Source organism: Wyeomyia smithii, chromosome 2 (assembly GCF_029784165.1).
Source record: "Wyeomyia smithii strain HCP4-BCI-WySm-NY-G18 chromosome 2, ASM2978416v1, whole genome shotgun sequence".
In the NCBI taxonomy this organism is placed as follows: domain Eukaryota; kingdom Metazoa; phylum Arthropoda; class Insecta; order Diptera; family Culicidae; genus Wyeomyia; species Wyeomyia smithii.
Genome location: NC_073695.1, coordinates 55,913,883 through 55,928,271, shown reverse-complemented (window position 1 = coordinate 55,928,271; position 14,389 = coordinate 55,913,883). Strand labels below are relative to the sequence as shown.

At 39.1% G+C, this 14,389-nt stretch overlaps 1 protein-coding gene across 1 annotated transcript in view; it reads right to left on the bottom strand.

Annotated features, from left to right (window-relative positions):
- Positions 1–14,389, bottom strand: part of LOC129719631 (serine/arginine repetitive matrix protein 2-like) — a 172,358-nt gene that overhangs the window by 15,320 nt on the left and 142,649 nt on the right. Inside the window, exon 5 of the mRNA XM_055671025.1 lies at positions 4,540–4,649. Coding sequence (XP_055527000.1) covers positions 4,540–4,649 — 110 coding nt within the window. The remainder of the gene's footprint in view (positions 1–4,539; positions 4,650–14,389) is intronic.

The following is a 14,389-nucleotide window of genomic DNA, read 5'->3' as shown; positions in this document are numbered from 1 at the left end:
GGTGATAGTCGACGGCAAAGTATTTGGAAGAGTACTTTGTAGGCGGCGTTCAACAGAGTGATTGCCCGGTAATTGCAGCACTCCAGTTTGTCGCTCTTTTTGTAGATGGGACAAAAAATACCCTCCATCCACTCCACCGGTACTCGTTCTTTCTCCTAAACCTTGACAATGACCCAGTGCACGGCTCTAGCCAGTGTTTCTCCACCGTATTTCAATAGCTCGCTGGGAGGTTGGTCCACTCCAGCAACTTTATTGTTTTTCAGCCGACCAATCTCCTCCTCCACCTCTAGAAGATCGGGGCTGGAATTCCGATGTCTTCTGCTCGTGCACCAAGATCAGATGCCATACCGTCCTCACGCTCTACTGCATCGCCGTTTAGATGCTCGTCGAAGTGCTGCCTCCACCTTTCGATCACCTCACACTCGTCTGTAAGGAGGCTGCCGTCCAAGCTCCTACACATATCGGTATGCGGCACGAAGCCTTCACGGGAGCTGTTCAGCTTCTCGTAGAACTTCCGAGTGTCGTTAGCTTGGTACAGCTCTTCCATTGCTACGCGATCTCGGTCCTCTTGCTGGCGCTTCTTCCTTCGGAGGACTGAGTTTTGGCTGTTCCGTGCCTGTCGGTATCGTTCCACGTTCGCTCTCGTACGGTATTGCAGCATTCTAGCCCGTACTGCATTCTTCTCCTCGACCAACCGTTTGCATTCGCCGTCAAACGAGTCATTTCTATGATTCGGGGCCCTTGTAGCTAGTAGCGCTACAGCAGTGCTACCTATGACGGATCGAATGCTCCTCCAGTCATCTTCAAGGGTAGCTGCGCCAAGCTGCTCTTCCGTAGGTAGCACTGCCTCCAGCTGCTGCGCGTATTCCTGTGCAGCCTCGGCGTCCCGCAGTTGCTCAATATTTGGTCGCGGCGTTCGACTCTGGCGGGTGTTGTACACCGTCGATAATTTTGAGCGCATGCACACAGCTACTAGGTAGTGGTCCGAATCTATATTCGTACTGCGGTAGGTACGAACGTTGATGATGTCGGAGAAGAACCTGCCGTCGGTTTGGTTCTCTGCCTGTTGGTCGGGTGATCTCCAGGTGGATTTGTGGATACCTTTGCGGGGGAAGAAGGTACTTCGGACTACCATACCACGGGAGGCCGCAAAGTTTACGCACCGAAGGCCGTTATCATTAGACAAGGCATGCAGGCTATCTGGTCCGATTACCGGTCTGTACATTGCCTCCCGTCCTACCTTAGCATTCAAGTCCCCAATAACGATCTTCACGTCCCGTCGCTGGCAGCTATCGTAGACCTGCTCCAGCTGCGCGTAGAACGCTTCCTTCTCGTCGTCGGTCATGTGGGCAGTGCACGTTGATGATGTAGTTGAAGAACCGGCCCTTTATCCTCAACTTGCACATCCTTGCGTTGATCGGCTGCCACCCTATCACGCGTTGGCGCATCTTACCCAGTACTATGAAGCCGGTTCCCAGCTTGCTGGTGGTACCACAACTCTGGTAAAAAGTAGCCGCCCGGTGCCCGCTTTTCCATGCCTTTTATCCGGTCCAAAAAAGTTCCTGCAGCGCTACGACTTCGAAGTTGCGTGGATGTAGCTCATCATAGATTATCCTGGAAAGCAGAGCGACTTGCAGTTCCATGTCCATAGATTCTAATCGTAGTCCTTATTTCGTTGCCTAGGTCCATGCCGATCATTCCGATCCGTATTATCCCTTACGTTGTTTGTAACATGTTGTTTTCCTGGGCGGCTCGTTGGGCCTTCCTCAACCCCCTGTCTCTCCGGGGGACCATCGTGTCAGCTCTGTTTAGAGTCCCACGCTGCCACCAGGACGTTGATCAGCCGCTCCTAACATGGAGATCAGACGCTGTTTTAAGCCGCACCATCTTGGTGAACAGCCGCTCGGGTTGGCGAAGCATTTTCTCTACCGCCGGAATATGGTTTACGCGCCAATAATCGCGTCGCACTTTCTCACTTAGCTATTGTCGGATGACAACATTGCCCAGGCAACACCAACCAGTTGTATCCATGTTTCAACCGGCAGTCTAGTGTAATCATATGACTCGTGGAGGTGTGAGATAGGAACTTGTGAGGGCCGAAGCTATGTTGTCAATTCACCATTTGATGCCCAATTGGGAAAGATACAAAACTCATATTGAAAGAAATTTAAATAATGAGTTTAATTTGCAAAACGAAGTGAATATTGATTCCGCTTTGGAAGCATTAAAATGTGCAATTGTTGATGCCAGAAATTATTCTGTTCTGGAGGCCCGCTCAAACGAAATTCGATTCACCAATAATTGACGAAAATCTTCAACTTCTAATTCGTTTGAAAAATGTCCGCAGACGTCAATATCAACGTTCTCGTGACCCTGTTTTTAAAATTATCCATAAAGATTTACAGGAAGAGATTAAACATAGATTTACTCTTCTGAGAAATCAAAATTTTGAGACTAAAGTTGAAAAATTGAAACCATATTCAAAACCTTTTAAGAAGCTGTCGAAGATTCTTAAGAAACTTTTAAAGCCTATTCCAGTTTTAAAAGATGGTGAACGGTTTCTTGTATCCAATGAACAAAAGGCTCAAAGACTTGTTCAGTAGTTTGAGAGTGTTCACAATTCAAATTTGAATTTTGTGAGTCCAATTGAAACTGAAGTCACACGTCAATTTGATTTAATTTCTTCCCAGAATTTTTTGCCTGCAGAAATAATTGAAACTAACTTGAATGAGATTAAATCAATTATTAAAAATTTCAAAAATATGAAAACACCTGGTGACGATGGAATCTTTAACATATTAATCAAACATCTCCCTGAGAGCACAATGGAATTTTTAGTAAAAATTTTCAATTGCTGCTTCAAAATTGCATATTTTCCCAAATTATGGAAAAAAGTAAAAATTACCCAAATTTTCAAGCCAGATAAGAATCCAGCTGAAGTTTCATGTTATCGACCAATCAGTTTGCTTTCTTCAATAAGTTAACTGTTTGAAAGAATTATTCTTAACAGAATGATGTCACACACACTCCAGCAAATAGGACCCGGTTTCATCAAAATCGATTCATCTTTCATTAAGTTCTGATTATTTAAAATTCAACAAAATTTTGCCTGTCCCAATCATTTTGTCTACCCCTGTATTGCAATAAATATATTGTAATAAGACAGGCTGTTATAATTTTACGTTAACCTTTCGATTGTTATTAATAAACAACCTCTTCAAATATTTTTTTTTCTTTAATTCTATTTGGAAGTGTCAGTGAAAGCAGACTGTCATTGCGAGTGGGCTGGTGTGGGGGTCAATGAAGGGTAAAAAAATGATAGCTACGGTGGTAAGCTCCGCTTTATAATTATTCGACGCCATTGATAATCCAGCATTTTGCTCAGTATCACTTATCGCTAGATTATTTCAAATATTTTCAAAACGATTTGAAGCGATAATTTGATAAACACTTTTGAAAAGGTCATGCATTCAACATCATGTGATTTTTTTTTTCAAAGATTGTACTGTGATTGCACACGCTTTAGAATTTAAAGCATATATATTTATTATTCTCATAACTGCTAAGTAATTGTAGAATAATTTAAAAAAAAAACGACCAAAGTGGATGAACGATGAGCAATTATTTGCCCACTATCGCAAACATCCGTAAATTGACCAATTTCTCATTACAATACGCTTCGAAAGGTATCGCGACAGTCAAGCTCTCTAGCAATTATCGCGAAAGAAGTACCAACCTCACTTATGGTAATGAGTCTCGAAAATCAACAACACTCACCGGCATCGGCAACAACTACTTATCGAAAGTGCTCCACAACCAAATAAGCTTTCGATTTCAGCTGGGAAAGCAGTAGCGTGCAGTTTTTTACTGCATTCCATACCGGTGAACAGGAAGCGCAAGCCGGCTGGGGGTGATACGGCTTCGACATCTTGTGAGCGCAAAAATTATTCATCAGACGTAATGTTTAAATCACTCCTTCACGTAGTTACAGAAACAATCGGAACCGTTGGTAGCGTCAAATTTAGCGCCATGTCCTACAAATATAGTTGCACCGCCGGCGGGCGCATCAAGTAACTTGATTGGCGCAAGTTTAAACTTGATGGCTTTTTTATGCAATCATAATGGTCGGTAGAAAGTATGTTTTTTTTGTTGTCGCCACATTGCACAGACAAACAAAATAGCACGCCGCTGGCGTATGGAATTTGCGGGTGGAGCCGAATGACCTGTAATTTGTTCGTTAAGTTATTCGAAGCCGACGCAGATAGCTTTACTGTTGAAAATGATTTCTAATTTTTTGACTCTTCACCTGATATTCTCCTTAATATTTGATTACACGTTCTACTTGTGAGTTGTATCACCGGAAGGATTTCAAATGTAATCCATATTACACGCATTCCAATCCGAGATAAATGTTACTGAACACGAACGATTAAATAAGCGTTTCTACCACTAGAAACATGTTGTCCGTGGAACCTTATTACATCCGCAAATAACATGCTGCTTTGTGGATTACGCGAGAACCTATCGATTTCCACTTACCTAGCGTTGAGTCCTTCGATCTCCTCGGACTGCTCGGCAAGCGACGACTCCAGGTCCAGGTAGGCCCCGTAATCGCCATCTTTGTACACTTGCAGAGCTGCATCATCCAACTGCAACAAGAAACAAGAGAGAACAAACAAAACGAAACCATTAACCATAAAGAATACTAAACAAGCCGTGTACGGACGACGAAGATTTAGCACAGATTTATCAAAATCGAAAAGAAATGCAAATAGGTATGTCCAATTGTACGATCTTCGCAGGTCCGGCAGGAAAACCCCAGCCGAGAACCAGTTTCACGCGAACGATGCAGCATGAGCACAGCGCGGAAACATAATCAGAATACAAAGGCAAACATTATTATGAAATCACTGTGCTAGCATAAACCAAAGCCCCCGCTGAAGTTGAACGACCTTCGCCAGGTCAGCTCGGAACGGACATTAGCACGAAACGGTCCCTACCACACCGGTCCCTGCACTATAATCTCCAATTAAATGCATTTAATTTCGTTTCTCGTTCCGATGTTTCGCCGCCTATTTTAAAGTGCATTGCGTCGATCTGGACCTTAAACAGTATCCCATAAAATGGATCTTCTTCTCTAAATAGGTATATGCACCAGCCAGCCGGGACAACTACCTGGCAATGAAAAAAAAAACTACGCTTATTTTCTTTACTCTCTGTTTAAATGCCGGGAGACTATTGCAGATCACACTTTACAAGAGTTATGGTCTTCGTTTCTGCCTATTTTTGTCCTCTCGAGAAAAGTAATGGAATTGTCTCGCTAACCCAAGCTGCAGTGCAACATGAAAATTGCTTCATCCATTCCAACCGAGACGGATACTCTCCTAGGGGGATCAATTCACTTGAGTTTTATGTGCAGTTCTGCGGATTCTCGTCCGGCACTAATTGTGAGAGAAGGCCACAAGGCACTGTAAAACGACCGACCGACCATTTAGAAAACCAAAGAAACGAATTTTACCAACGACACCTTTCCCACATAATGAACCGGCGCGGTAGGAGTTTACATGAAGGATGTGCCTTGTTTGTCGTGTAACCGGAAGATTATCCAGGGGTTCCGAAGGAAGGTTGGTCATGCAAAAAAGAGTTTATGGTAATTCTCTTGTAAAATTGAGTTAATTTTTGATTTGAAATTTTTTATAATAAACTATCGGTTTGCAATCCCCAAGATTATCGGAACAGCCACGTACAGCAATTTTGAAAAACGAGACGAGAGAAGGTATTTAATTATTTCACAGAATGAGCTTGGGAATCAAAGAAATGGGAAAGTAGGCCTTTACAATTACGTACGTTTTTAAGGGGTATTAAAAGTTTAATGTTTTCAATGGGAACTTTACCGGTTTATTCGAACAAATGAAAACAGTGCAGCTCAGTACATCATCAAGGTTTTGTAAGAGTTGAGAGAGTCTTTAGGAGGCTCTTTCTAGGAATAACAAACATTCGGAGTGTCGGTAGAACGGGTCTATGGACCATGAATATTGCAACTTATGAATAGCTTTGAAAATTTGTTGTATATTTTATGAAGAGGCATTGCGATAATATAATAACAAAAAAATATTTCTACTAGCTGACCCGGCGAACTTCATACCACCCTTTTTTTTATTTTATCGTTTCGAAAATTGAATGCATAGGAATCATAAATTGATTCCACATACTTCCAAAAAATGACCTTGTAGTTTGGATATATCCTGGTTATTGATTATGTATAGTAAATATCTATAAGCTATATGCATGATGAATTGGATACGTTCCAACTCAGAAGATAAATTTATTAAAATGATTAGGTTCATCGGAATGAGAACGTCCTCGTCCTTGAACTTGCCTTAATGCTAATTGCAGACCATCGTTTTAAAAATATTTCTGTTTTCGAAATATTTTTTTGAAACAGCGAAATCAACTAGCTCAAATAATCACAGATCCTTGATATTTGAATATTTTTTTAAATTATAGACTATTTTGTATCAATATGTTAATGTCAATAACTTTTGATAAGATAAATCTCCGAAAAAATGATGGCTCTGAAAAGATTACAATGGCATGTAAGGTTAATATTCGACCTTTGAGCATCATTCTGGTTTCGTAAATACCCACGTATAAAGTTATTCGGCCTTTTTAGGCTGTTTCCAGAAGCAAAAATAGGCAACTTTGGGTTTAAAAATAGAGTCTCTGTTCGATTTTTGGCTTCTGTGCATTATTTTAAATTGGTTTCCGGAAAATTTGGTTGATATATACATTTCATTTGTATGGGACCCTCTCCACTCTTCCATAGTAGGGAGGGTACCGTTGGTTCCGTTTGCTCTACAAATTTTCGAGTTATGCAGAAGTTTGTGTTTTTGTTAATATGGAGTCCCCCTTTCAGAAAAGGAAGGTATGTCAAACCATCATAGAAAGTTGAAGTGATTAGTTTTTGAGTAATATTGAAATTTGTGTCAAACCACCCCATAAATATTTCTTGTTCCTAGAAACCTTCACATGCCCAATTTGTTTCCATTTGTTTGATTAGTTCTCGAATTATGCAGAAATTTCTGTATCATTTGTTCTTTCTTCGATTTATTCATCAATTTTCTATTAGTTTTCGCGAAAAAATTGTTGGAGTAGATCTTATGCTACAGTTTTACCGGCAAATCCTCGATGAGACGCAGCTGAGCGACTTTACGCATGTTTGTCGACTTAGATACCACATCGATATTCAGCTGCTCCATCTACTTCAACGAGCGCTTCGAGTAGTGGGTCGACGCCAGATCCGGCTCGACCCTGCAGTCCGAGAGCAGTGGACGGGACTGCCACTTCCTGACATGTATGTCCATGTTCGCCAGTTACTTTGCCACTGTTTGACCGGTTGCACCGACTAAGCGCACGCGGCGATGTAGCCACTTTTCCCTCGGTCTTTTTTGCAGTATCCATTGGAGCTTCTTGTCGCTCAGGGTCGTCGGCCGTCCGGAACCGGGTTTTCCTTCGATGCTCCGATTGTTGTCCAATAGTGCCGAGATGTTGTAGATGCCGGCGTCCATAAAGTGCCGCACAATGTCCGTTTTCGACACGGCGGGGTACCGTTCTTTGATTGCGTACACTTCTGAACGGAGTAGCTTCACTGTTTTCGCCATCACGGTTAGAATTTGGCTGATAGAACTGTCATTTTTTTTTGCTGACTCATGGGTTACTATGATTGATGCCGCATGTGTTGTGTCGTCAGTGCGTGTAAAGGTAAACCCGTGAATGATGTATCATTTTTCACAACATTCCTACATATATTACGTATATTTTATATTTTATATTTTCATATTTTATTTCAATTTTATAAACGTGAATGTAAAATGCTAAAAAAGACGCATTAGTGATCTTAATGATAAAAACTTTAAAAAAACTCTAAAACTTACTGTCTTACATTTCTCCATCTTGGACTTTTTATCGAAAGCAGTTTTGTTACAACTTCTAGTTTTCACACACAATAAATCAACTCGATTCCTGAGCCACAATACTTTGAATGGAGTGAATACTCAAATACATTCGCCATTTTATAAAACTAGGGTAATGTATCATGATCCGACCAACTATTTTCGAGGTACATCGCTTTTCATGTCACATTTTTACCATTGATATAACATGTAATCATAAATAATATATATTTATCGGAATAGTCTATCTGTCTAGTTTACAAAAACAACAATTTATATCAAATCTGACGTAAATTCATTTAAATATATCGTTTTTCCTGACCATAGAATTTGTATCATGATCGGACCAGGGTGAATCATGATCGGACCAAAAAATGTATCATAATCGGACCAGTGTGCTTCTGGGACTTCAAGCGATTTTCCGCTTCGCGTGCTAGGCTTTACATGCACGGTGTTGGGCTTGGGCATGATAAATTAGATATTTTTTCGTGATTCTCAAATTATTTTCAAACATTTCATTTCAAACAAATTATTGCGAAAACGTTATGAATTATATTTGAGCTTCCAATACGGCAAATTTGCTTATTCAATTTGTGGGTGTTTTTTCGGTTGCAGTTTCGTTTTACCGATAGCTCACTCCATCAGCACAATTTTGAGAAACGATGTATGACCAACTTGTAGTCCCCAAGTAGTACTTCAAATTTCCGAATATTGCTATGCTCTAACTTTTATACCTGAAGTGCGATATTCAGCCGGGTTACGGGAGTTACCTCACGGTGAAATATATTTCACTCTCACGCTCACTTCATCTTTTGAGACCTATTTCCGATTCCATCTAAAGTGAAGTGACAAAATTAGCTCCGTGAAGTGAGATTGACAGTGAAGTGAAAATGAAAGTGTGAGACAAGTGAAATGAGTTTCCCAGCACAGAAATTTCTAAGTCCCAGAAAGTCGAGTTTTTCCAACAACTTTTTTTTCTCGAGAAAACACCAGATCTCGGCGTTTTACGCAAGTCTAAGATATTTGGTATCTACAAAAATTTCCATATCGACAATTGCATGAACTGTGCCTTTCGTCATCAGTCGAAAAAGTGAGACTCAAAGCGGTAAATTTGAGACACTACTTCCTTAAGTTCGATTGAGGTGAAATTTTGTATGAGGACATTTTTCGGAGAGACGAAACTTTTGAGCCTCATCACTTAACGAAATTCAAAGATTAGTTTTTTGCCTTACGTTTCCTTTGCCGTAGCTCAAAAAGTAGTTAGTCTCAAAGAGAGTCTTGTTACTGAAAAATAGCTTTGATATACATATAATCATTAGATCACAAATCAATTAATTTTAGAACCTTTCTCACTTTCGTGAAATCATTTTGCCGTTCAAAATAAACGTGGGAAAAATCTACGCAAAACGTCACATAAAAAATTCCCATATATTTTGTTTCATCACTCTCTCGTGAACTGGTCGAAAATTCGCGGGAAAAAGTGCTTCCTAAATAAGGATGACACTGAGTTACATTTTCCCTATTTGAAGCTTAGTGGGCTATTTATTGTGAAAATTTAAATGGTTTTGCTTTAGTTTGCGAACCTCGTTTTAGAGAGGTTTTATTCTATAAAAAATAAACTTTATCATTTATATTCAGTTCCAATCAATTAAACGAGAAATCCTCTATTGGATATATCCAGAGTTGCCACTAAGTTTTGAGTAAAGTCTGGCAAAACGAAAATAAAAAGTCTGGCAAAAATCTGTCACTCATTTTTGGATAAAACACAGACAAACAGACGTACCACTCTGTACAAAATTCTAAGAAAATTATAGTTCCTACCAATTTGTGCGACACCTACTGGACATATTCCGCAAAAGATAAATTTTCAGCTTTTCTGCTGTTTTGGCAGCACGGCGCGCGACAACTGTCAACTGAGTTCAAAAGGAAAACGAACACCAGCGAGATCATTGCTGCGACGGGAATAATCCGCAAAACTGAAACTCATTTGAATTGACCGTTATTTTGATTCACGAAAATAAATTTCGTGGTACATCTGTTTGTCTGTGGTTAAAATTCCTGGCGGAATTGGCCCATCTCGCAGTAATGACCTTTTTGCGAGACGACGCGGATGAAATCTGGCAAATATCTGGCTCATTTACAAATATCTGGCAGATTCTGAGGTTTATCTGTTTGTCTGGTGCGCAAACAGAAATCTGGCAAAATCCAGATTTATCTGGCATACTGGCAACGTTGGATATATCAAGCATAAGCAAAGTAAAACGGTGATGTCTCAGAAGTAGGCTGGTCCGATCCTGGTTCAAAGCTGGTCCGATCATGATACAAAACAGGTCTTCGCGTTTCACCAATAATTCAAACTTTAAAGGAAATATTTCATATGAAAAGTGTTCCTACATTGAATTTAAATGCTACCGAAGCATATTACTGGAGAATATACTACAATCTTTGGATATTCGATTCTAAACTCACTGCTTGAAAACAAGAGTTGGTAACAATTATAAGGGCAAATTGTGCTCGAAAATAGACCATTTTTTGAAACTTTTTTAATAACAGTAATACTTAAGCAATCAAAATGAAACCCTCTGAACATCATCAATAGAAGTTTCTTGATGATGCGGGTACATATTTGATACAGTTTTTATTCAAAAGTTGAAAAATCTCGCATATAAAGAAATGGTCCGATCATGGTACATTTTTTGACTGGTCCGATCATGATACAACACCCTACTCTTGAGTCAAAATGATACTTCCACCACAAAAAAAAACTCGCTTTGCTAAGCCGCTAAAATGCGTGCTTTCAGTGATATAGCTTAAATAAAACATTAAGAAATGCTAGAGCTTCAAGTTTTCTAAAAACTATTTCCCTTCTTGGTGAACAAGGGGTCAACAAATTCAGTCAAACAAAAATGGTATTATCATTTTTGCTCTATTTCTAACAACTATGCTGCCGTGAGATGACATTGTGCCGTCGATCCAAGTGATCAGGGGTGGCATTGCGCAGCTCGATTCGAACGATTTTCGCTATTTTCGAGTAGGTCACATACTGCCAGTTATGCTTTAAGCTTAAAAGGAGCTGTCATTATCATTTGTGCGCCCCCCAGCGATCATTTCAAAATCGTCGTTCAGTACATTTTTGAGAAAGGCCCTTTTGAAGGCCGTAAAATGCAAAAAGTGATACAAAAAAGGCGAATTGTAAAATATGTTTTTCCACCACTATTTCATGAAATAACTTCTAGAAATTTTCTACACATTCCAATTATTTGTCAATTACAGAAAAAGTTATAAATAGAAAACCGATTTTAAGGAGTGGTGTTCCAAGAAAATCTCTATTTTATCGTGCCCAGCGTACCAATAGAATATCGCAGTATTCATCTTTTTTTGTCTTACAAATTTTTCCGTAACATTGCTGAAGGTAGCAATCTGGTATATTGAAAATAAGCAAAAAATTTTTTTATTACCAGTTAGAGGGATTGATCGGAAAAACCGAAGACGTCAAAAGTAAGGCCTCGTTCTATGAAACAAACATGCTTAAGACATTGAGTACATAAAATCCATTTTTTACAGTCAAATCTAAGGGCATCTTCAGCGGTGGTCCAAATCGTTGTTTTGTTCTATTCTTTTTGGAACAAACTCAAATTCACTGCTGCACCGGTAGTGTTAATTTTGATTTATACCAGATCTAAATTGAAAAAATTTGAAACTGGTATATGTTTTGGTCTATTCTGAATAGATCGTTCTAAAACCCTTTGTACGCTGCCAATAGGTGGGTAAAATGTCATATTTTTATTGAATACCTCATTTTTAGCTATTTCCAAATAAGCGTTTTGTTAGTGTTGGGGAATAAACAAAACAAAGATTTTTTATGATAATTCACAATTCATTTTTGTGGCTTTTCTGAAGAAGAATATGAACAGGTTTGTCGTTTTTGGCTTCAAGGAAACCGACCAGCAAAAGGGGAAATTCTGAAAGACCATAACCGTAGGTTCAACTACTTGGTTTGCAACCGTCAGCCACCAGGATGACAAATATGTTGGCTATTTGCTAATCGCCTTAATTATAGTGGAACTAGAGGAGACCTTGAGAGGCCAGAAAAATGTTCCTCGAAGACACTGAACTGAAAACGTTCAAAATGCTGGGATGACATTGCGCATTTCGTTTCGAGCAACTCGAACAAACTAAATGATCACTGGGGGGCGTTATGTTTCGTTTTTCGTATTTTTTCGACTTTGCGGGTTAGATGAGCTGCAGGACAAATGACAATGACAGCTCCTTTTAAGCTTGAAGCATATCTGGCAGTATGTGACCTACTTGAAAATAGCGAAAATCGTTCGAGTCGAGCTGCGCAATGCCACCCAACATCCTCAAAACCCAACCCAAGTTTGAAGAACTGCAAGATTTTGAAGGATTGATGAGACGAAAACGGAAGATGAACATCTACGCGATCAAATTTTTTTCGCTATCCTCCGAAGCCCTACTTGTAGCAGAAATTTTTCGATCATACCAATCCATCCTGAGAAATGTCACTGACGCTCGGGTCAAACCGTCAAATCCATAAAGTCTTGTGGATATAAAGTGTCTTGCCAAAGTTATCGTTTAATGTGCGAAAAAATTAGCGAATTTCCGTTTGTTAAATATTAAGTGCTTTTAATTATAACAAGTCTCATTAACTGATAGCATGGGGTATTGAATTGTTGACAGTGTTACAGATGTCAGTGGTTTAAAACAACAAGATATACAACACCGATTCGGAGAACGAAAAGTTGGTCTATTTTAGCTGGTTTTATTCAGGTTTCGCTGGTGTATATCTAGTATAAAGTTGTTGCAAAAATAGACCACCACTGAAGATGCCCTAACACTAGCACGGTTTTTCGAGTTTGGACCACTGTGCACTCTGAGATTTTCAAATGAGTGTTTCCTCTATTTGTAAAGATCATGAAATATAGTACTTGGCATGTTATTAATTATTATAAGTTATTTTATGAAATGGTGGTCAAGAAACGTGCTTTACAATGTGTTTTTGGTTATTTTTGATACACTTTCTATATTCTACGATCTTCAGAAAGGCCTTTCTCAAAAATGTACTGTTCGACGATTTGAAAATTTTAACCAGAGAGTCAGGACGTCATAACGGATCGAATTGTGTATTCAGAAATTTTCACTTTTTTAAATAATAGTCTGTGGGAGTACCTTGTAATTGATTCCATGCTTGACGTTTCTTGTCAGAGAATCATAAGCGTGAAGGAGAATATCTTTTACTGCAAAAACAGCTGCTTTTACACTGGTGAGCGAATCGACGCACTTGCGTGAAGAAAGCAGCGAATCATGTGTATCTAAGGAGCATGCAAAAAACTAAAAAATCTCAAATGTCTCTCCTTAGTGATACTTTTGATTTTGCTGAAACTTTGCATAGACGTCTCTTTAGGCAAAAGATGCCATTTTGTGCAATTGGTTTAATTTTTTGGGACACGACTAATTTTGAGTAGCTATTGAAAAATGCTATTTTGGGAAGGTATTGATGATAACTAATATTTTTAGATCGGTATGACGTCTTCGACAAAGTTGTGAATAGTTTTGTCTTTCCGAAAAAAGCATACAGTTTAACAAAAAAGTTTTTTTTTGAAAAAAAGTTGAAAGAAAAATGAAAAATAAATACATATCTAAAAAGGCTCATTTTTTTAAATTTATTTTTTTTATAAAAACTACAAAAGATTACCTAAACAATGCAACCAGTCCGATCATGAAGAAATCAAGAAAAAAAAGTTAAGATATTTTGAAATAAAAAATTTTTTTTTGACGTAGAGCTACGTCTATCTGGAAGTTGGTACCTGAATTTGAAAATCTAGTAATTGAACCAGGAAAAACCAGGAAAAAGTGGTCAGGTTTTGAGCGCCTTTATTTCAGTCATCTATAATCAGGTTATCGAGGTTTTGGCATCAATTGAACAGAAATGCTTTTACGGTTGAATTTATGTAATAAAAACAACCTATTGTTTGAGATACACAAAGGAAAAATTGGTAAATAGCATCGGTTGACTAATTCATACCGAGCAGCCAATCACTACCTCGCTTCCCAAGCACAGTCGACACTAACGGATACAATCGATCTGACTTTGTAAAAGATTTGTTGTTGTTGTTGTTGTTTTACTCGGGGTCACTTTCTGTTTCCGATGCTTTTCTACTTCCCATATTATTCCCTAACTCCTCCCATATTATTCTTCTTAACTCCTCCCTCTTTCCAACTAACTGTCGAAACCTTGATATATATAAGGTATCATACGAACCACCCCATCATTTACATTCCAAAACCGTACCAGTGACACTCGGACGCTAGGTGCTAGCCGTTGAAAGGAGGGAAGACAAAACAGTACCGGTCGTCTCGTGCCAGGCTTCACCCGTATTGCTGGTGGTTGTTTGTAGTATATGGTTACTGCAAAAGTA